Source organism: Hyla sarda, chromosome 9, assembly GCF_029499605.1.
Source record: "Hyla sarda isolate aHylSar1 chromosome 9, aHylSar1.hap1, whole genome shotgun sequence".
Taxonomy (NCBI): domain Eukaryota; kingdom Metazoa; phylum Chordata; class Amphibia; order Anura; family Hylidae; genus Hyla; species Hyla sarda.
In genome coordinates, this window is record NC_079197.1 from 170,526,034 (window position 1) to 170,548,415 (window position 22,382).

Genomic DNA, 22,382 nt, shown 5'->3' on the forward strand with positions numbered 1-22,382 from the left:
CAAAATCCAGCAGTAACTAAACATTATAAGGGCCCATTCACACTACATATTTTCCGAGCAGAATTCCACTTTGAAGATCCGCTGTGGAAAATACAGTGCAGCAGCCTCCTATTGTTTTCAATTAGATTCTTCTTCGCCATTTACACTACGGAATTTCTGCGGTGAGCGTTCTGCCACGGAAATTCCAGACCCCAGAATCTGCCAAAAGAATTAACATGTTCATTCTTTTGGCAGATTGTGCTTGGAAATGCATTGTTATCTATGGAGCATCACATTTATGGCGCATTTCTGAGCGGTCCTGGCGCAGCTTGTTGTGCTGGTGCCCGCTACAGATGGGATCTCTGCCCAGATTATCTCTGGGCTGAATGAGCCCAACTGGCTCTCACTATACAAGTGTCTTACTACCAGCCGCTCAACCAAAACAAACCTTTTTAGGTGTTACCTCACACCACGGGTACTTGTCACTTTTTTGAGGCTGAAGCCTCCAGAGTACAATTCTCCTCTGAGGGTCAGGTTCCTCTCAGCCTCACTTGCAGACTTAGTAAATCTGGGCCACTATGTGCATTATAAAGGATCAGTAATGTGTATACAACATAGTATGTATTCTATATCAGGGCTGCTATACACTTCACTGATTCTATATACTATACCTAGGGGGTCACATGCAGCCCACAAGACTCTTTTGTGCGGCTCCTGACTCCTCATCTACATAACAGAACTAGTCCAGGATTCAGTGAGATGGTCCTGGATTCCCAGCATTGTCCCAGGACGCCATACATCTGCCATGATAGAAGAGATCAATGACAGATCACTACTGACCGATAGGAATCTCTAGGGCTGATCTCTGTAGAGCACCACATGGGAAGGAGCTGCGGATGAACAATATTCTGAACAATTCATTGAATATCCTGTATATCCTGGTCTGGAGGAGAAGAAGCTACATTACTGACACTTACTTCTATATAGGAGAAATCCTCCAATGCCAACACCAAGAAGAGCGATGACCACCACAACTAGGACCACAGGGATGACCCAGGAACTCGGCTTTGCAGGTTCTGGTTAGAGAACAGAAAAGTAAATGTGATGTGTAGATTATACTGAGAGCTTCATGTATCAGGATTCACAGTCCCATCCGCTGTAGTAATGACATATGTATAGTGTAATGGTGTCACATGTGCAGGATCTGGATTTATCTTTCTTCTTGTAACTTCTCCTTAGGGTTTGTAGAGATGTTGTGGATGTCTTGTGCATTTTTGGCGCTAGTTCCACAAATTTAAACCTGCGTTTTAGTGTTTCTATATAATAAATCTTCCCAAGTTCCCTTTATAAGTTCAGCATTGTACCCCTGTGTGTATTCAATAGGAAACACCAGGTCCACAATTTGATGTTGAGTGAAATGTCTAAAAAATAAAAAAGCGTAATAAAAAAAAAACATTGGTCGTCTTTTCTTTATACCTTAGTGTTCACTGCAGATTTTAAGTCATGCTGAATTGATGCTGTTTACAGAACATTGGGGGGTATTCATGAAAAGTGGTGTAGGTGAACGTCTTTTTACTCCATTAACTGGTTAACGACCATGGACGTGTGTACTCGTCCATGTGCCGTTAACCGGGTATGGCGTGGGCTCCCGATTTGCGTTAATACCCGACATGCGGCGATCACCGCGGGCGGCTATTAACCCTTTAGATTGCCGCTGTCAAAGTTGACAGCTGCGTCTAAAGGAAGCTATGAACACTCCCTGGTGGTCCAGTGGGGTGACCGCGGGGGGACCATCAACTGTAGCCAGAGAACTTACCTCTCGTCCTGCTGCAGCTGCGGCTCTGACAATGATAAAGCCTGGCAGGACCAGGGTTTATCAATGGATCGCAGATTACACAGATCAATGTGGTTCTATGAACCACATTGACCTGTATGAGGAATCTAATGATTCCTCCTAAAAGTCCCCTAAGGAGACTAATAAAGTGTAAAATTAAAGTTTAATAAAAGTAATAAAAAAAACACATTAACCCATTCCTTATTAAAACACCCCACTTTTCCTAAACTCCAAATAAAAAAATATAAAAGCATGATAAAAATAAACATATGTGGTATCGCCGCATGCATAAATGTCCGAACTATAAAAATATAACATTAATTAAAACGCACGGTCAATGGAGTATACGTAATAAATGCCAAAGTCCAAAATTGCGTATTTTTGGTCACTTTGTATACTCTTAAAATTTTTTTTTATAAAAACCGATCATAAAGTCCTATCAAAACAAAAACGGTACAGATGAAAACTTCAGATCACAGGGCAAAAAATGAGCCCTCATACCTCCCCGTATACGGAAAAAAAAAAAAAAAGTTATAGGGGTTAGAAGAGGACAATTTTAAACATACAAATTTTGCTGTATGTAGTTATAATTTTTTTAAAGTAGTGAATTAAAAAAAAAAAACAATATAAATTGGGTATCATTGTAACCACATAGACCTACAGAATAAATATCTGATGTCACTTTTACCAAAAAGTGCTCTGCGTAGAATCGGAAGACACCAAAAGTTACTAAATGACTTTTTTTCCCAATTTTGCCCAACAAATATTTTCTTTCTAGGTTTGCCGTAAATTTTTTGGTGATATGATTGATGTCATTACAAAGTACAATTTGTGGCGCAAAAAATAAGCCCTCATATGAGTCTGTAGGTGCAAAATTGAAAGTCTTATGATTTTTAGAAGGTGATGAGGAAAAAACTAAAGTGGAAAAACGGAAAAACCCTGCACCATTAAAGGGTTAATTGATGTGGTAGAAACTGTAATTGCACCAATTTTATGTTTTGGTGTTGTGATAAATCTGGTGCTGATCACATTTCTTACATCTGTACTACACTTTGTATGTTGTTTTTGTGCGACTTTTTAATAATGCTGTCCACAGTGAATTTGTATGCTGTTTTTTTTTGGGATGGTGATTTGTGCCATTTTGGGTTCTTTGCACCAAATTATGCGCCTTTTTTTAAAAAAAAGGAGATTTTTATGCTTACCGTAAAATCTTTTTCTCGAAGGATCCATTGGGGGACACAGACCGTGGGTATATGCTGCTGTCTCTAGGAGGCTTGACACTATGGCAACCAAGAAAAGTCGGCTCCTCCCAGCAGGGTATACCCGCCCACAGGCACCTGAGGTAATCAGTTTTAGTCCCAGAGCAATAGGAGAAGACCGACAGGTCAAGAGAAAAACCACAAACTGTCCTAGCAACCAGAAGAAAAGGTAACTGAACACACCCTCGGACAGATAATTGAAAAAGGGTTGGAGCTGTGTCCCCCAATGGATCCTTCGAGAAAGAGATTTTACGGTAAGTATAAAAATCTCCTTTTCTCTATCGGCTCCATTGGGGGACACAGACCGTGGGATGTACCAAAGCTGTCCCTTGGGTGGGTAAGGAAATCAGTCAGGTGGACAGCTGGACCACCGCCGCCTGCAACGCCTTACGACCCAGAGGAGCATCAGCTGATGCAAAGGTATGAATCTGGTAGGACCTTGTGAAAGTGCAAAGATGACCACGTAGACGCTTTACAGAACTGCAAGGCCGAAGCCACGTAGCGGAGTGCCCAGGATGCCCCGAAAAACGGGTGGAATGAGCCAAAACCCTGAAGGGTGGGATCTTCCCCTTGCAGCGGTAAGCTTCCGAAATAGCAGACCGGATCCACCGAAAAATGGTGGCCATAGAAGCAGATTGTCCTGAATGACGACCTTCTGGAAAAACAAAAGAAGGAGTCACACTGCCGAAAGGAAAAGGTGACTGAAAGATAAGTCCGAACAGCCCTCACCACAACAAGTTTGTGGGGCAAACGCTCCCTGGTATGAGAAAGGGCCGGACGAAAGGACGGCAGGACGATGTCCTCATTGAGATGAAAAAGTCGAAACCATCTCAAGTAAGAAGGACGGACCTGGACGGAAAACAACTTTTCCTGGTAAACAACCAGGAAGGGAGAACGGCAGGAGAGAGCTGCCAGCTCTGACCCCTTCCTAACAGAGGAAGAGCAATAAGGAATGCCACCTTCCAGGGAAGGAGGTGAAGAGGAATGTCCCTGAGAGGTAGAAAAGGAATGCCTAAGACCAAGTGTAAGTCCCAAGGGGAAGAAGGGGACCGATAAGGAGGGGCAGCGTGTGCCACTCCCAGAAGCAGGTCTGGACATGAGAATTGAATGCCAGAGGACGTTGAAAAAGAATGGAAAAGGCCGAACTTTGATCCTTAAGGGAGCAGAAAGCCAACCCTTGGGCCAGCCCGACTGCAAAAGGGAAAAGGGTCGGGAAGGAAAACCACGACCAGAGAATAAAAAAGGTCTGAGGCTCACACCAACGAAAATAAGACCGCCAAATCTTTGCAGAGGAATGCATGGGAGCCCTCAGCATGGTGCGAACCACTTGGGAAGAGAAGCCGCGGGTCCTCAGAACCGTGGTCTCAACCACTTCTCACGGCGTCAAAAGCAGAGACGGTAAATTGGGGTGGCACAGGGGACCTGAAATAGGGGGTCTGGACGAGAGAGAAGGCGCAGCGGTAAGTCGTTCAGGGGCCTGACCGCGACGACGTACCACGCTCGCCGGTGCCAGTCTGGACCACGAGAATGGCGGGAACGCCCTCTGCTGTGAGTTTCCTCAGGACCCTGGGAATGAGAGGAAGGGGAGGAAACATATAAGGTAGGGCAAAGCCCAACCAATAAACAGATAAGGTAGGGCAAAGCCCGACCAAGAGAGAGGAACGCTTCGGTTGTGGCGGGACGCGCAGAGGTCCATGCCTGAAGCGCCCCAGGGGTTGCAGATCGCTGCAGACTCCTCCGAATGTAGGGATCATGTGCCTTGGTCGGCTGAGGACCGGCTGAGAAATACCACTTCCCAGTTGAGTATGCCCAGAAAGAAAATCGCTGAGGTGGCCGGAAACCTGAGTTCCGCCCAAAAGGGAATTTCCCAAAGAAGCAAGCAAAGATAGAAATGCCTTAGTCCCAACATGTTGAAGGGGAGAAGGGCTTCTCGGGGGACCAAGGCCCTAGACCGGCCGGTCCTTGAAAACACCTCCCCAGCCCGACAGACTGGCAGGAAGGGGCAGGAAGGAGTGCCCCTGAAGAAACAGGGGAAAACGAAACCACCATAGAAGGGACCGACAAGACTGTCGAGATAGAATGATCTTGCGGTCGAGAGACAATGGAGACCTGTCCCACCGGAAGAGAATCACCAGTTGAAGAGGTAGGTGATGAAACTGGGCGAATGGCACGGCCTCCACGGCTGCCACCAACCGACCCAGGACATCCATGCAAAAGCAAATGGAAACTGGAGCAGGGTGCTGAAGTCGTCGGACTCCTGAAAAGAGAGTCAGGCAATTGACCGGCGGAGTCGAAAGCGGGCAGAGGCCGCGTCAAACTGGAGCCCCAGGAGAGAGGTTGGACTTGTCCTGATTGACCATCCAACTGAAGAGAGACAAGGTCCGGAGGTCGAGACTAAGACTCTCCAGATTCTGGGCCCTGGTTGGAGCTCTGATCAGGAGGTCGTCCAAGTAAGGAATCCCTGGAACAACTCTTGTCCATAAAAGGGGTATCACAGGCGCCAGGACCTTGGTAAGGCCCGCGGAGAAGTGGCCAGACCGAAGTGGAGAGCCACAATAGAAAAGACCGTCCGTAACTAAAAGGCGGAGGTACCGCTGACGACCGGGAAATATTGGGATGTGGAGGAAGACATCCTTGATTTCCACCAAGGAAGAAAAACTCCCCTTGACCCATGGACGCCAGCGCCGAACGGAGAGACTCCATTCAGAATGGGAAAGCAGAAGAGAACCAAGATTGGGCGACCAGAAACGCCTTACTTGGGGACCACAAAGAGGTTAGAATAAAAACCTTGAAAAACGTTCCCCTGAAGGAAGAAGGACAATAACTCCCTGGATGAAAGGGAACTGGAGCGTGCCCCGAACTGCCTTCGCAGCAAGAGAGGGGGACGGGGGACCGGGAAGGAAAAAGCAATCCCATGGAAGGGAGGCAAATTCAACCCTGTATCCTTTGACTACGACATCCCTGACCCAGGAATGCTGAACGTGCGTGGTCCAGGCATCCCGGAAGGGGATGGGGTGACCCTTCAGGCCGAGGTAGGCCTACAGGTGCCTGATGGGGCCGCAAAACGGCCAGAACGGTTAGCAGACCTCCGGGAGAGACGGGTCAGCCAGGCGTCTTCCCGTAAAGGCGCCTGGCTGGAACCTTGTTGGTACCAAGGGTACGCAAGACCGGAAGGAGGAGGACTTCCGATAGAAAGTGGTTCTGCGAGCCTTATCCAGAGGCAATAAGGAGCTCTTTCCGCCCGTTGCCTCACTTCTTGAAGGCGGTGACCGCTTTCCAGGCTTTAAGCACATGGATCGACGGAGGGCTACCAGGTAACCTGTGACAAAGGCAGCACTGCGGCAGCGCATGGAAGCAGAACACAGAAAATCTCCAGCTAAGGAGAATTGGAGAGCTAATGAGGAACCTGTTGTCCCAAAAACAAATTTAGCCAAAGTCTCCACTGTCTTGTCCGCTGTATCCTTGAAGGCAGCCGCATCAGCCAACGGCAGGGTAGTCGCCTTAGAAAGGCGGGAGAACGGTAGATCCACAGTTGGAGAGGAGGACCACCGAGCAATGAGGTCTTTGGTGAAGGGATACCACGATTGAACCTTCTTGTCAGGGTGCCACCAGGCGGATTCCAGCAGGGCGTCAAATTCAGTGTGAGAGCTGAAAGTCTTGGGTGCCGGATGGCAAAAAAAAAGGAGACTTCTGGAGCCACGTCCGAAGTTCCTGGTCCTTTAGATGGGAGGTGTCTCTTATGGCCGAAACCAATGAGTACACCACATCAGGCATATCCGTGCGGTCCGCAGAGTCGGAGGACGAACCAGAAACCTCATCCACAAGTTCTCCAGGAGAATGGGAATGAGGTGAAGCAGCCCTGGAAGGGGGTCGGGCACGATGAAAGGGAACTGTTGGAGCCACGTCCGAAGTTCCTGGGTCCTCTAGATGGAAGGTGTCTCTTATGGCCGAAACCAATGAGTGCACCATGAACAACATATCCGTGCGGTCCTCTGAGCCAGAGGCCAATCGGAAACTTCATCCACAAGTTCTCCAGGTGAATGAACATGTGAGGCGGCCCTTGCTACAAGTGGGAGCAATGGGGCTATGCCTGAGAGGGGTGCGCCCGTGCCTGCCCAAAGACTCGGGGGATGAGTGAGATGAAACACCCTTATGGCGCTGTGAGAACGTCAGTATAGGGGAAAAACGGGACCCTCCGGAGGGCCGGTGTAGGGAGGGCCTCTCCAAGGCAGTCACCACATACCGGGAGACCTGAGCCAAGTCGGATATAGACTGGGAGTGGGAGGGAACCCAGGCGGGAGGGGCGGCCGAACCCACCGGATCTGGAAGAGCAACTGTGGTAGAAATAGCAGGGGGGTCTGGGGGAGGAGTGGTGTAGGCCGTACAAGTGGTTCAGCAGAACCGGACATGAACCGGACATTTTTTAAGTTACAACCTTTGTTCCCTAAGGCAGCTGTGAGTAGCATTTTGCAATGTCCATGAGAACTGTGGCTGAGATGAGAAAACCTCTGAACCAATAGCCAGAGGGGGCCGTGCTAAACCCAAGGGCTCTGTGATTGGCCCTGCAACAAAAAAACCCTATGCGCCGCACAGCGCTGATTGGGGCTTAGTTTGCGCCCTAATGCAGGCTTCGGCGGCTCTGGGTGGGCGGAGTCAACGCGCCCGGATCTTAATGGCGCCCGCTCCCGGCCCCGAGCGCATATGCGAAAGTATATGCGCCGCAGGAAAAGGGTGGGAGCGGGCGGGACTTACTGCCGGCAGCCGTGCTGCCGAGATGAAGTAAAGCCCCGACCTTAATGGCGCCCGCTCCCAGCCCTGAGCGCATATGCGGGGAAAGGGGGGAGGCTTACTGTCGGCAGCCGCGCTGCCGAAGTGAAAGTAAGAACGGGCGCTGAGCGCCCGCAATGAAGAAGCGCCACGGCTGACTTCAGCAGTCGCGTTACAGTCAAACACCATACACACATGTCCAGTGAAATACCAGACACACTGCTCAGCACCAGATATAATAAAAATTCCCCCGTAAAGGCAAGGAGGGAAATCCCTCCTGGCCAGCCCCAACAGCCCACATATAGAAGAGTGGGCCAGAAATTAGGGGTCTCCAGAGGTTGAAAGTCCGCTCCTGTGAGAAAAAGGGGGAAAAATACTCACCTCAGTCAGAAGAACTTACCTCATGAAGTCTTCCTATGAAGTCTTCAGCCAGCATTATCACCTGCAGCAAGCCAAGCTCAAATCGAGGCGAACAGGTAGGTAGGGGGACCCGGACCCATGAGGTACAACCCCAGGCGCTGACCGTTGGCGAGAGGGGGTTAACAGTACATCCAAGATGCCTGCCACCTCTCGCGATGGGGAAACAGTGAACTGCAGTTCCTGAGTCCCCACCTGAAAACAGTAAATGAAAGGGAATAAAAAATCTAACACATCCCTAAACTTAAAAAGAAACAAAAAATATAAGACCTGGTCTGGGGAGAACTCCAGACCATGTCTACCTCCTTAAGACAATAATCTAAAACTGATTACCTCAGATGCCTGTGGGTGGGTATACCCTGCTGGGAAGAGCCGACTTCTCTTGGTTGCCATAGTGTCAAGCCTCCTAGAGACAGCAGCATATACCCACGGCCTGTGTCCCCCAATGGAGCCGATAGAGAAAGTCGCAGTTTCACTGCAAAAACACAACTAAAAACATGTCTACCACAGCAAATGCACTGCGCCAAAATATTGTGACAAATTTATCCAGGAAAACAAGGGTCAAAGGCTTCATAAATATCCCCCATTGTGTATTTGTCTTTGATTTTTGCAGCAGATTTTACCAATTACATTGCAAAGCAGTGTTTCCCACCCAGGGTGCCTCCACGTGTTGCAAAACTACAACTCCCAGCATTCCCGGACAGCCAAAGGCTGTCCGGGCATGCTGGGAGTTGTAGTTTTGCAACTGCCGGAGGTACCCTGGTTGGGAAAAACTGCCGCAAAGAATAAAATCCACAGTAAAGGCCTCATATTACATATCTGCTGTATTCAATGTATCCTCAATGGAAATGTGTAACTTTTTATTACTTTTTATAATTATTAATATATTTGTGTTTACAATAATTGTTGTTTTTCTTATTATAATGTTGTTGTGATCTGGGGGTGGCCATCACCATCAGTGGCTGTCACAGTATTTGTGTGGTGTCATGGCTGCTGTACGCCAGACACATCACATGGCAGATAATAGACGGCTGACGACCATATCTGTTATGCCGGAGCTGTGTCCGCTGTGAACTGCAGGTGTTCTGTGACAGCTCACAGCATCAATGGAAGGAGAAGTGGAGCCAGACGCCATAACTCTGGAGCCAGGAAAAGAAGGAGTGTGACCTCTGACCTGACACACACCTCGGCACATGTAGCGCCATATAGGAGAAATGGGCACTGCTGGTATACAGCCTCTTCTCCAGCCTCTTCTCCCTCCATCACTTCTCCTCAGAACGTTTTATTGGCACAGAGCACGGATGAGGCGGCGTCCAGACCCCTCCACAGAGGTTACAATCTATCCCCATCTGTATACACTAGTTATATACAGCAGGTGTGAACACAGCTCTACAGGGGAGAGGAGGGACGCAGCAGCCAGTATGGATCTATTATCCAATCATTATCAACAAGGGGGGAGAAAATGTCACAGGGGCAGGAAATTCCTTATAGAAAGTTCTCCAAAATGTAGCTCTCCATCACTTGCAAAGGTACAATTTTGGCTGTCAGGGCATGTTGGGAGTTGTAGTTTGGCACCAGCTGACAAGCCACATGTTGGGAAACACTGGCCTATAAGTGCACACTGCCTCCTGAACTAGAAAGATTATTGGAAATCTGAGGCCATATTGCTCTGGGGCACAAAGGATTTATAGTCAGGGGAGTGTACAGGTGTTATCACTTTATAGGGGGGACCCAGTGTACTGTTCATGCTTCATATACATCCTTCCTATACATTCTCCCTCAGCTACTATTCCCCAATTAGACTGTTGTGTCCTGTAACAGGGGAATGATGGAGGCTGTATATATGTCACCCCCAACCTGCGGCTCTCCAGCTGTTACACAACTACTTCTCATGTCTGGTCAGCCTTCACTATGTAATAGAATAAATGATTTATATATATATGTTGCGCTTGTGATGCAGTTATGGTCACACTGGGTGAGAAAAGCGCGGCAAAGACCACAAGAAAATATTCCAAAATAATGTGTAGCCACCGTGGGGGACATTTATAAAACCTTGCTTTAGTCCTCTTGTTTTTAGTTATTTTTTTTCGACTGCCGTTTTGCTTATGTACGACAAATTTATTATGATGTCGCACTGCCTTAATAAATTTGTCGCACGTAAGCAAAATCTTGAAATCTGCCACAGGTAAGCAAAAGTAGGTGAGGTATTTTAATAAGGCTAGGCTTCCACTGAGATTTTTTTCCCAACAGCAAAAACGCTAGGAAAAACTGCCACGAATTTTCCTTGCATTTTTGCAGTTTTTCTGGCAATTTTTCTGGCGTTTTTCCTAGTGTGTGGAAATAGCCAGTTTTGTCCCCTGTGGCATTTTTCTCACTGTCTTCAGGTACCACTCTGTGGGTCGGATGCTGAGCGCCCGGTCCACAGAGTGTAAGGAGATGAGGAGTGATGTACAGCATCACTACTTACCTCCCCCGGCCGTATAGTATACAGGGGTGCATAGTGTACACGTGTATACCATACAGGAGCCGAGAATCCTGTCACCAGACTGACAGGACTCCCTGCCCCTATAGCCCCTTTGGGCAGTATACAGTATATACAGCTATCTATAGATAGCTGTATATAGTGTATATAGAAAAGGAGATCCCCTTACCTCCCTCGTTCCTGAGCCCACCGGGTCTGTGTAGCTCCGCCCCCTAGTGATTACATAATTAGGGGCGGAGCTACAACGGGATCCAGGCTGGTAAGTCTGAAGCTCTGTTAACATTGTCTGTTTTGGATAATGTGAACAGACCCTTCTGCCAGTGTCTTCCCAGACAGGGAGACTCCAGCTGTTACTAAACTACAACTCCCAGCCTTTGGCTGTCTGGGCATGCTGGGAGTTGTAGTTTTGCACCAATTGGATGCTCCCTATTTAGGTAGACATTGCATTATGGGCGCTCTCCCCTGCGGTGAGCGCAAAAAATGTCCTAACCCATTTTTTTGTGGTTTTTTCCCCCTCTCATTTCAGATCTGTGTATGCAGAGGATTACTGCAGATTCGATGGATTACGACGGATGAACTGGATTTTTTTTTTTATAAAATGGTTAGCGAGGGCTGAGGGGGAGTGTTTTTTTTTTTATAAAATAATTTTTCCAATGTGTTGTGTTTTTTTTTTTTTATTGAATTTTCAGGCTTAGTAATGGAGGCTGTCTAATAGACGGAATTCATTACTATGCCAGGGCTTAGCGTTAGCCCCAAAAACAGCTAGCGCTAACCCCCAATTATTACCCCGATACCCACCGCCACAGGGGTGCCGGGAAGAGCCGGTGCCAACAGGCCTGGAGCATCAAAAATGGTGCTCCTGGGCCTAGGCGGTAACAGGCTGGTGCTATTTAGGCTGGGGAGGGCCAGTAACAATGGTCGTCGCACACCCTGGTAACATCAGGCTGTTGCTGCTGAGAGGAAAAAAAAAACACAAAAAAATGGGTTAGGACATTTTTTGCGCTCACCGCAGGGGAGAGCGCCCATAATGCAATGTCTACCTAAACAGGGAGCATCCAATTGGTGCAAAACTACAACTCCCAGCATGCCCAGACAGCCTTTGGCTGTCTGGGCATGCAGGGGTTTTTAGTTTAGCAACAGCTGGAGTCTCCCTGTCTGGGAAGACACTGGCAGAAGGGTCTGTTCACATTATCCAAAACAGACAATGTTAACAGAGCTTCAGACTTACCAGCCTGGATCCCATTGTAGCTCCGCCCCAAATGACATAATCACTAGAGGCGGAGCTACACAGGGACTGGAGGGAGGTAAGGGGACTTCTTCATCTTCTGTATACACTATATACAGCTATCAACAGATAGCTGTATATATTGTATACTGTCCAAAGGGTTAACCTACACTGTCCAGCAGTGTAAGTTAACTCTTTCCTTGCCGAGCTGGCTTTGCGCACAGCTCAACAAGGGGTTAAGTGAGCCAGCAATGTGTATACTGTATATACATTGCAGGCTCACTGTAAGTTCTTGCTGGGCAGTAGATATATGATGTATACCTACGGCTCAGCATCAGCTGTTCTCCCAGCTCAGCTGATCCCGACATTCACATCAGGAGGATAGCAGCGGGTGTAAGGAGGAGTGACATCCGCTGTGATCTGGCCCTTACTGCAGGTACTACTGCTCCCAACATGGAGCACACTCTGCTCCATGCTGGGAGTTGTAGTACCTGCATTAATAGACGGATCACAGCGAGTGTCACTCTGTGATTTTCCTGTATAATGTATAGATGCGGCGGCTGCAGCATCTATACATTATACAGGAGGATCTCAACGGGCGATCTGTCTATTAGTACAGGAACTACTACTCCAATCATGGATCAGTGTGTTCCATGCTGGGAGTAGTAGTACTACCTAAAAAATTAAAAACAAATAAAAGTGAAAAACACACACACTACATTTTTATTATTGTCGGCTACATTTTTAGTGCCTTACCCGCCCACATAAATTGATCCCTGTTTAAAAATGAATAAAAATGTTGTTATAAAAAAGATAAATTTCGTTAAATACAATTTTTTCCATCACTACTGTATCTTTTTTATTATTATTTTTAAATGGTACACTACGAAATTTTTATAAAAAAGGTATCTCCATCACTTTTTTGGTTCGCTAAATTCCAAAAAAGATTAAAAACCTAAGCCAGGATTTTCCTGGAGTAAATGTAAGCAAACTTTTACTTTATTGCGACTTTTTTGCGACATTCGCATTTTATAAATCTCTAACTACCGTAAGCTGATTTGTGAAAGTTGCTTACGAAAGCTGAAATCATTATTTTTGCTTTTCTCGCTCTGAAGAAGGATTGTCGCAAAGAAAAATGTGTAGTCGCAACTGCGACTTTTTAGCGACAAATATAAGAAGAAAAAAACGGGTAAGCACTTTTATGAATGTCCCCCCGTGTCTATCTCCTTGTCAGCCGAGGTTACTGATAGACTCCTATACCCTGGAGGTAGAAATATTTATATAACAGACTGGCAATGGGTTTCAGTCCGAAAGGCTGGTAGGAATATGGTTTAGGATTCCCAAATACTGCTTATTTATGCACATTTATAAATGCAGGCAGCTTCACTTTTATTCATGCTCTAAATGGGGATAGCAGGGAACATATAGAAAATGTATTTCCCTCTAACCTGTGCCCCCACAGGAAAGAATATAAGATGATAAAAACTAAAATTAAAATATTGAAAAAAGATGTGTGTCCCCTGAATGCACTGCATACGTGTGCACCTGTCCCTGACTGTACTGAGCGTGCATGTGTTCCTTACTGTACTGAGCGTGCATGTGTTCCTTACTGTACTGAGAATACGTGTTATGTGTGTCCCTGACTACTGAGGATACTTGTGTCCCTGACTACTGAGGATACTTGTGTCCCTGACTACTGAGGATACTTGTGTCCCGGAATGTTCTGAGCCATTGTGTGTGTCTGCTCAGCAGCAGGAGCGGTGTATGGAATCACAGATAATCCATAGACATTCACCACTTGCACTGCTTTCCAAACACAGATGATCAGAGATAAATGGGCAGAGAACACAGCCGAGCGCTGCTGACCATTCATTAGATCTCAGCACCCGGATCCCCACTGATCAAAAGTTCTGACATTTTGCTAAGACACTGTGCATTATATAAACATCAGCTTAGATGACTTCTAGTGCTGCAGGTTCTCTGCCCACGTGTAGGGGAAGAGAATTTGCAAAGTTTTCATAAAGAAATCTGAAGTGGCAAATCTGCACCGAATCCTGTGGACTTGTGGATGATTTCCCACTGTGAATTTTGAAAAGAGAAAAAAGTAAATAGGTTTAAAATCGACAATTGCTGGTTTTGCTGCAGATCCACAGGTAACCCCAGTAAAATCCAAAATAATACATCTCACTGTGAATTTATTGCAGACTTCCTTATTGACTGCGCTAATTAATAGAGAAAATCTAAAACAAATCCGCAGGCTTCCACCATAAAGTGAAACGCTGCAAATTAAAAATCTACAATGCAGGACAATTGCCATGTGAATTTGTTAAAATGTCAGCTACTCTGCTGGTACTGTAATATACTGTCCTGTGGATTACATGTCACAATAGTGATCACCAGTCATGACATATCCCATAGTCTTCCACTTGTCATCCCCCCAGTATGGATACAACTCACCCCATTTGACAAGGAGCGGCTCCTCCCCCAGGCTGCTGTGATCCACATAACAGGAGTAGCTGTCGCCCTCTTTGGGGATCACTTCCGCAGTGACCTGGATCTGATAGGTGCCGTCAGGATTGGGGAGGACATGTGTGGTCTGATATGTGGGGAGGTCGTCCACCCCGTTCTTCATCCACTTCACATCCACTGGTTTAGGATGAAATCCGTACGCCTGGCAGTGAAGAGTCAGTTTCTTTTTTTCTTCCTGACCGGATACCTTTACCTCTGGCCGAACTGAAAGAGGAAAAGAAGAGAATATAAATGTCCTAACAAGCAAAAAAAAACAATAGCCAGCACAACTACCTAATACACGGGTTCACGCTGTTGTGGCAAATACAGAGTATACAAAAAAAAAGAAGGTTGCAGCAGCACACTTGGTCAAAAAATGGAGGCTCTTAGCGCACTTTGTGATCAAAACGTGTCGCCACATCCACCACGCGGAGGTGGTCTCATTTCGGATTGGACCCTAACACAAATTCTGTGGCTAACACTCCTAACACTCACCTCTGTTTGGCATATAGCCTCTGACTGGGTGACATGCTGAATCCATTATCAATTTAAAACACCTCCTGTAAAGAGTACAGGGGGATCTGCTGATCGTACAGACCACATCAGATCTGAGCTACAGGGAGGACATTTATATTTAAAACACCTCCTGTGAAAAAGGGGGAGGGGTGCACGGCTACAGAGGGTGCCATTCCCCCTGAATTGTACAAACAAGCAAAAAGAAAAATAGCCAGCAGAGGTGAGTGTTAGGAGTGTTAGGCTCAGAATTTGTGTTAGGGTCCCATCCAAAATGAGGCAGTTACGCCGAGTGCTCCAGGTCCCTGTACCTCCCCGGAGCGCTCGCGGCGTTCTCATGCATGCAGCGCCCCGATCAGACCCACTGACGGGAGTGCTGCTCTAGTACCACCGGCGGGGATGCGATCCGCGTGACGGGACGCGTCCGCCCGCGGGTTGCATCCCAATCTCCTCACCTGCCCTGTCCTCCTCCTGTCCCGACCCGGTGCGCGCGGCCCGCTCTCTAGGGCGCGCGCGCCGGCTCTCTGAAATTTAAAGGGCCAGTGCACCATTAATTGGTACCTTGCCCAATTAAGTGTAATCACTCCCTACACATAAAACCCCACTCCCCCTTCCTGTCCTTGCCGGATCTTGTTGCCCTAGTGCCCTGAGAAAGCATTTTGTGTGTTCCCTAGCCTGTGTATCCAGACCCTTTGCCGTTGCCCCTGACTACGAACCTTTGCTGCCTGCCTTGACCTCTTGCTACGTCCGACCTTGCCTTCGCCTTGTCCTTGTGTACCACACCTATCTCAGCTGTCAGTGAGATCGAGTCGCTATCAGGGGATACGACATGGGAGTTACCGCCGCAGCAAGTCCATCCCGCCTTGCGGCGGGCTCTGGTAAAAAACAGTAGCTTCTTAGAACCGGTCCCCTGGTACGGCCCACGGCATCGCCTCACTGACATGGAGGATCCACTACTCGTATACTACCCGCATACCGGTCCGGTTCCTGACAGAGGCCACCTCCGCGTGGTGGATGGGCAGACACGTTTTGATCAAAAAGTGCGCTAAGAGCCTCCATTTTTTTTGACCAAGTGTGCTGCTGCAACCTTCTTTTTTTGTATACTCTGTATTTGCCACAGCAGCGTGCACCATGTATTAGGTAGTTGTGCTGGCTATTTTTATTTTTGCTTGTTTGTACAATTCAGGGGGAATGGCACCCTCTGTAGCCATGCACGCCTCCCCCTTTTCACAGGAGGTGTTTTAAATATAAATGTCCTCCCTGTAGCTCAGATCTGATGTGTCCTCCTCTCTGGTGGTCTGTACGATCAGCAGATCCCCCTGTACTCTGTATAACACTCAGGAGACCCTTGTGCTCCTAACATATAAGAATAGGTCTCCATGACTGCAGACATGTCCCTGTGGTGGAGGCACTGCTGAGAGCAGAGGAGAACCTGCACAGGTGGGTGAGGGAATGGCGGCATGTAACTACCAGCCAAGCAGTTCAATCCCTGGGAAACCCCAGTCAATAGGGGCCAGAATATGGAGAGGCAAAGCAGACTTGGTTTTTAAAACATCTCAGTTTAGCAACACAGAGAATGACATAAGGACCAACCCCCCCCCCCCCCCCCAAACATAGCAGAGTTAATATACCAGCCAATCAGATAGAAGAACAAGTTTGATGGACACATCCAGTGTCTAATACTCAATCACTGCTGATGGCACTGAGTATTGGACGCTGGATGTGTCCATCAAACTTGTTCTTCGACCTGATTGGCTAATATATTATTCTTATAGTTAGCCACGTTATATTCTTATAGTTAGCCATGCCCCCTGAGGAAGCACCCCATAGCTATACGTGCGTTTGGGCAAGGGGCACGTTATGCGACTCTGCATATGGTATACGATTTCATTCTGTGTTTTTTATGGTCTTATTCTTTCACAACATACTATCTGGTTGTATTGTTTTTGGGCCCATGGTTGCTTTTTGATTTTTTCAGATATATGTAGGTTTTTACTTTTTTCTCTGTATTTTGCCATGAGATACCATTCCTATAGTCTAATTTCTAATTGTACTACCCAGTGATGTGTACGGTGCTATCACCATTTTATTGATTCATTTTATGATTGCTTTTGAACAAAGATTGTTTATATTTTAGAACAAATGTGTATCTAAAGCTGCAGCTCAGTATCTAAGCCACAAGAGACAGGAAAAATCTGCATCTCTGAAACTAAATAATTTTTTTGTGCAAAGTAGTAAAACATAAAAACTATGTACATTTGTTATTTCTGGAATTTGAATGACCATCAGAATAAAGATGGCGCCATTTATACCACATGGTGAACGCTGTGAAAACTAATTCTGTGAAACCAAAGCTGGAGGGACGTGTCCACAATGACCAATCACAGCTCAGCTTTCATATCTTATCGAGCTCTGGTAAAATGAAAACTGAGCTGTGATTGGTTGTTATGGGCAAATCCCCCCAGTTTTGGTTTCTGGCAGATTGAAAAATCCGACCTATATGTTCCCTATAATGGGGTCATTAACTCCTTGGGGACGGAGGGCGTATCCATACGCTCTCCGTATTTCCGATCACCGCGGCTCGCCGGGCGGTGATCGGACCGGGATGACTGCTGATATCTATCAGCAGGCATCCCATGGCAATGCCTGTGGGGGGTCCTGAGACCCCCCCATGTTGGCGATCGCGGCAAATCGCCGGTCAATTCAGACCAGCGATTTGCCGCAATACGGGCATATCGGGTCACTGGTGACCCGATCGTCTGGAAAATAAGAATGATCGGAGCTGTCAGAGACAGCTCCGACCATCCTACAGGATAGGAGCAAGGTGGCAGTGTTGCCACCCCCCTCCTATCCCTTGCCATTGGTCGATCAGGCTGATGACCAATGGCAGGAGGGGGGCGGGGGGTTAGAGTTCATTTCCCCCGCTCTGCCCACCAATCGAAGTCGGGGCAGAGCAGGGGGAAACACTGGCGGTGAGGTGGGGAGCATGGCCGGCTTACCGGACCGGCGGAGGCGGCATCCTGGAGGAGCGACGGCAGCAGAGACATGCGGCCGGAAAGTGTGGCGTTGAGAAGGCTGCAGTGAAGATATCGGTAAGTGATCTTCGCTGTGGCCTTCTAAAAGCTGCAAAACTACAACTCCCAGCATGCCCACACAGCCAAAGGCTGAAGACCACTGTGTAGTGGTCTCTAAACTGTGGTCCTCCAGATGTTGCAAAACTACAGCTTTCAGCATGCTCTGACTGTCTGGGCATGCTGGGAGTTGTAGTTTTGCAACATCTGAAGTGGCACAGTGTGGAGACCACTATACGGTGGTCTCCAAACTGTAGCCCTCCAGATGTTGCAAAACTACAATTCCCAGCATGCCCAGACAGTCAGGGATGCTGGACATGTAGTTCTTCAATATCTGGCCTGGACAGTCTGGACATGCTTGGAGTTGTAGTTTTTCAACATCTGGAGGGCTACAGTTTGGAGACCACTACTTAGCTGTCTCCAAACTGTTCTTCCCCAGTTGTTGCATAACTACAACTTCTAGCATGCCCAGACTGTCCAGGCATGCTGGGTGTTGTAGTTCTGCAGCATCTGAACGACCAGATATTGCAGAACTACACGCCCAGCATCCCTGACTGTCTGGCCATGCTGGGAATTGTACTTTTGCAACAGCTGTAGGCACACTGGTTGGGAAACACTGAGCAAGAGTCTGTTTCCTAACTCAGTGATTCCAACCCGTGTGCCTCCAGCTGTTGCAAAACTACAACTCCCAGAATGCACTGAAAGACCGTACATGCTGGAAGTTGTAGTTTTGCAACAGCTGGAGGCACATGGGTTGGAATCACTGAGCTAGAGTCTGTTTTCTAACTCAGTGGTTCCCCACCAGTGTGCCTACAGCTGTTACATCTGTTGTAAAACTACAACTCCCAGCATGTACGGTCTGTCAGTGCATTCTGAGAGTTGTAGTTTTGCCACAGCTGAAGGTTTGGGGCTCATGAGTGAGAGCGCCATGTACATAAATTGGTGATTTGCACAGGGGTGGCTGATCGTTACAGCGGTTCTGACATGAACGCAAAAAAAAAATAACACCACCCACACGTGACCCCACTTTGGAAACTAACAAGGGGTATAGTGAGCCTGAACACCCCACAGGTCTTTGACAATTTTTTCCCCCTTCTGAGCCCTCTACTGCCCCCGCTAAACACTTGACATACACATATGAGGTATTTCCTTACTCGAGAGAAATTGGGTTACAAATTTTGGGGGGCTTTTTCTCCCATTACCCCTTGTGAAAATTCAAAAACTGGGTCTACAAGAACATGCCAGTGTAAAAAAATGAAGATTTTTCTCCTTCACTTTGCTGCTATTCCTGTGACACACCTAAAGGGTTAACAACATTTCTGAATGACATTTTTGATACTTTGAGGGGTGAAGTTTTTATAATGGGGTCATTTATGGGGAATTTCTAATTTTAAGACCCCTCAAATCCACTTCAAAACTGAACTGGTCCCTGAAAAATTCAGATTTAGAAAATTTTGTGTAAAATTGCTGCTGAACTTTGAAGCCCTCTGGTGTCTTCCAAAAGTAAAAACATTTTAACTCTATGATGCAAACAGAAAGTAAACATATTGTATATGTGAATCAATATATAATTTGTTTGGAATGTCTGTTTTCCTTACAAACAGAGAACTTCAAAGTTAGAAAAATGATAAATTTAAAAAATTTTCATAAAATTTGGGAATTTTTCACCAAGAAATGATGTAAGTATCGATAAAAATTTACCACTAACATAAAGTAGAATATGTCACGAAAAAAACAATTTCGGAATCAGAATGAAAAGTAAAAGAATCCCAGAGTTATTAATGCTTAAAGTGACAGTGGTCAGATGTGCAAAAAATGCTCCTGTCCTTAGGGTTATAATGGGCTCTGTCCCCAAGGGGTTAATAAACACAATTCCTCGCATAAAGAGTCTCATCCTGCGACACTGACTGAGGAATAATAATGTTCTGTCCCCTGGAATGTGGAGATGTGCGCCCCCTCCTGGAGATGATACGTTATGGTGTACGTTGCTGTGTTCGCGGTCACGTGATGGTCAGAGCTCCGCCCACACATCATACACACACATACAGGTCATGTGACAGGAAGAGACCATAGACGGGGGTGATACTGAGCGCTCACCTCTCCTCTCCAGATCTTCTCTCCCGTTCTTCACATGTTTCTTCAGCCACTCGATACAGATATTCTCCACATAATTCTTCCGTCTCTCCCCCTCTTGTTCCTCTGGACTGTTCCATCTCTGTGCGGTGATCTGAGCCTGAGCCATGGTGGAGATATATGTCCCTGTCTGTGTGTCCAGGGACATGAACTCTTCTCCATCATATCCGTACTGATCATATCCTCTGATGGTTCCGTCATCTCCCAACTCACAGCCGTACATCAGCTGGACAATATGGAAACCTGCAGAGAGCACAGGACATGTTATATACAGAGCACAGGACGTGTTATATACAGAGCACAGGACGTGTTATATACAGAGCACAGGACATGTTATATACAGAGCACAGGACGTGTTATATACAGAGCACAGGACGTGTTATATACAGAGCACAGGACGTGTTATATACAGAGCACAGGACATGTTATATACAGAGCACAGGACGTGTTATATACAGAGCACAGGACGTGTTATATACAGAGCACAGGACGTGTTATATACAGAGCACAGGACATGTTATATACAGAGCACAGGACGTGTTATATACAGAGCACAGGACGTGTTATATACAGAGCACAGGACGTGTTATATACAGAGCACAGGACATGTTATATACAGAGCACAGGACGTGTTATATACAGAGCACAGGACGTGTTATATACAGAGCACAGGACGTGTTATATACAGAGCACAGGACATGTTATATACAGAGCACAGGACATGTTATATACAGAGCACAGGACATGTTATATACAGAGCACAGGACATGTTATATACAGAGCACAGGGCGTGTTATATACAGAGCACAGGGCGTGTTATATACAGAGCACAGGGCGTGTTATATACAGAGCACAGGACATGTTATATACAGAGCACAGGTCTTGTTATATACAGAGCACAGGGCGTGTTATATACAGAGCACAGGTCATGTTATATACAGAGCACAGGACGTGTTATATACAGAGCACAGGACATGTTATATACAGAGCACAGGACGTGTTATATACAGAGCACAGGACGTGTTATATACAGAGCACAGGACGTGTTATATACAGAGCACAGGACGTGTTATATACAGAGCACAGGACATGTTATATACAGAGCACAGGACATGTTATATACAGAGCACAGGACATGTTATATACAGAGCACAGGACATGTTATATACAGAGCACAGGACGTGTTATATACAGAGCACAGGACGTGTTATATACAGAGCACAGGACATGTTATATACAGAGCACAGGTCGTGTTATATACAGAGCACAGGACATGTTATATACAGAGCACAGGACATGTTATATACAGAGCACAGGACATGTTATATACAGAGCACAGGACATGTTATATACAGAGCACAGGACGTGTTATATACAGAGCACAGGACGTGTTATATACAGAGCACAGGACACGTTATATACAGAGCACAGGACACGTTATATACAGAGCACAGGACGTGTTATATACAGAGCACAGGACATGTTATATACAGAGCACAGGACGTGTTATATACAGAGCACAGGACGTGTTATATACAGAGCACAGGTCGTGTTATATACAGAGCACAGGGCGTGTTATATACAGAGCACAGGACGTGTTATATACAGAGCACAGGACATGTTATATACAGAGCACAGGACATGTTATATACAGAGCACAGGACATGTTATATACAGAGCACAGGACATGTTATATACAGAGCACAGGACATGTTATATACAGAGCACAGGACAAGTTATATACAGAGCACAGGACATGTTATATACAGAGCACAGGACATGTTATATACAGAGCACAGGACATGTTATATACAGAGCACAGGACATGTTATATACAGAGCACAGGACGTGTTATATACAGAGCACAGGACGTGTTATATACAGAGCACAGGACGTGTTATATACAGAGCACAGGACGTGTTATATACAGAGCACAGGACGTGTTATATACAGAGCACAGGACGTGTTATATACAGAGCACAGGACGTGTTATATACAGAGCACAGGACGTGTTATATACAGAGCACAGGACATGTTATATACAGAGCACAGAACACGTTATATACAGAGCACAGGACGTGTTATATACAGAGCACAGGACGTGTTATATACAGAGCACAGGACGTGTTATATACAGAGCACAGGACACGTTATATACAGAGCACAGGACACGTTATATACAGAGCACAGGACG

General features: G+C 46.6%; 1 protein-coding gene across 1 annotated transcript in view; it reads right to left on the reverse strand.

Annotated features, from left to right (window-relative positions):
- The window catches only part of LOC130290970 (class I histocompatibility antigen, F10 alpha chain-like), a 93,020-nt gene that overhangs the window by 40,644 nt on the left and 29,994 nt on the right, over positions 1–22,382 (reverse strand). Inside the window, exons 3-5 of the mRNA XM_056539256.1 lie at positions 20,153–20,431; positions 14,421–14,696; positions 957–1,055 (exon numbers count right to left, since the gene is read on the reverse strand). Of these exons, the coding sequence (XP_056395231.1) occupies positions 957–1,055; positions 14,421–14,696; positions 20,153–20,431 (654 nt within the window). The remainder of the gene's footprint in view (positions 1–956; positions 1,056–14,420; positions 14,697–20,152; positions 20,432–22,382) is intronic.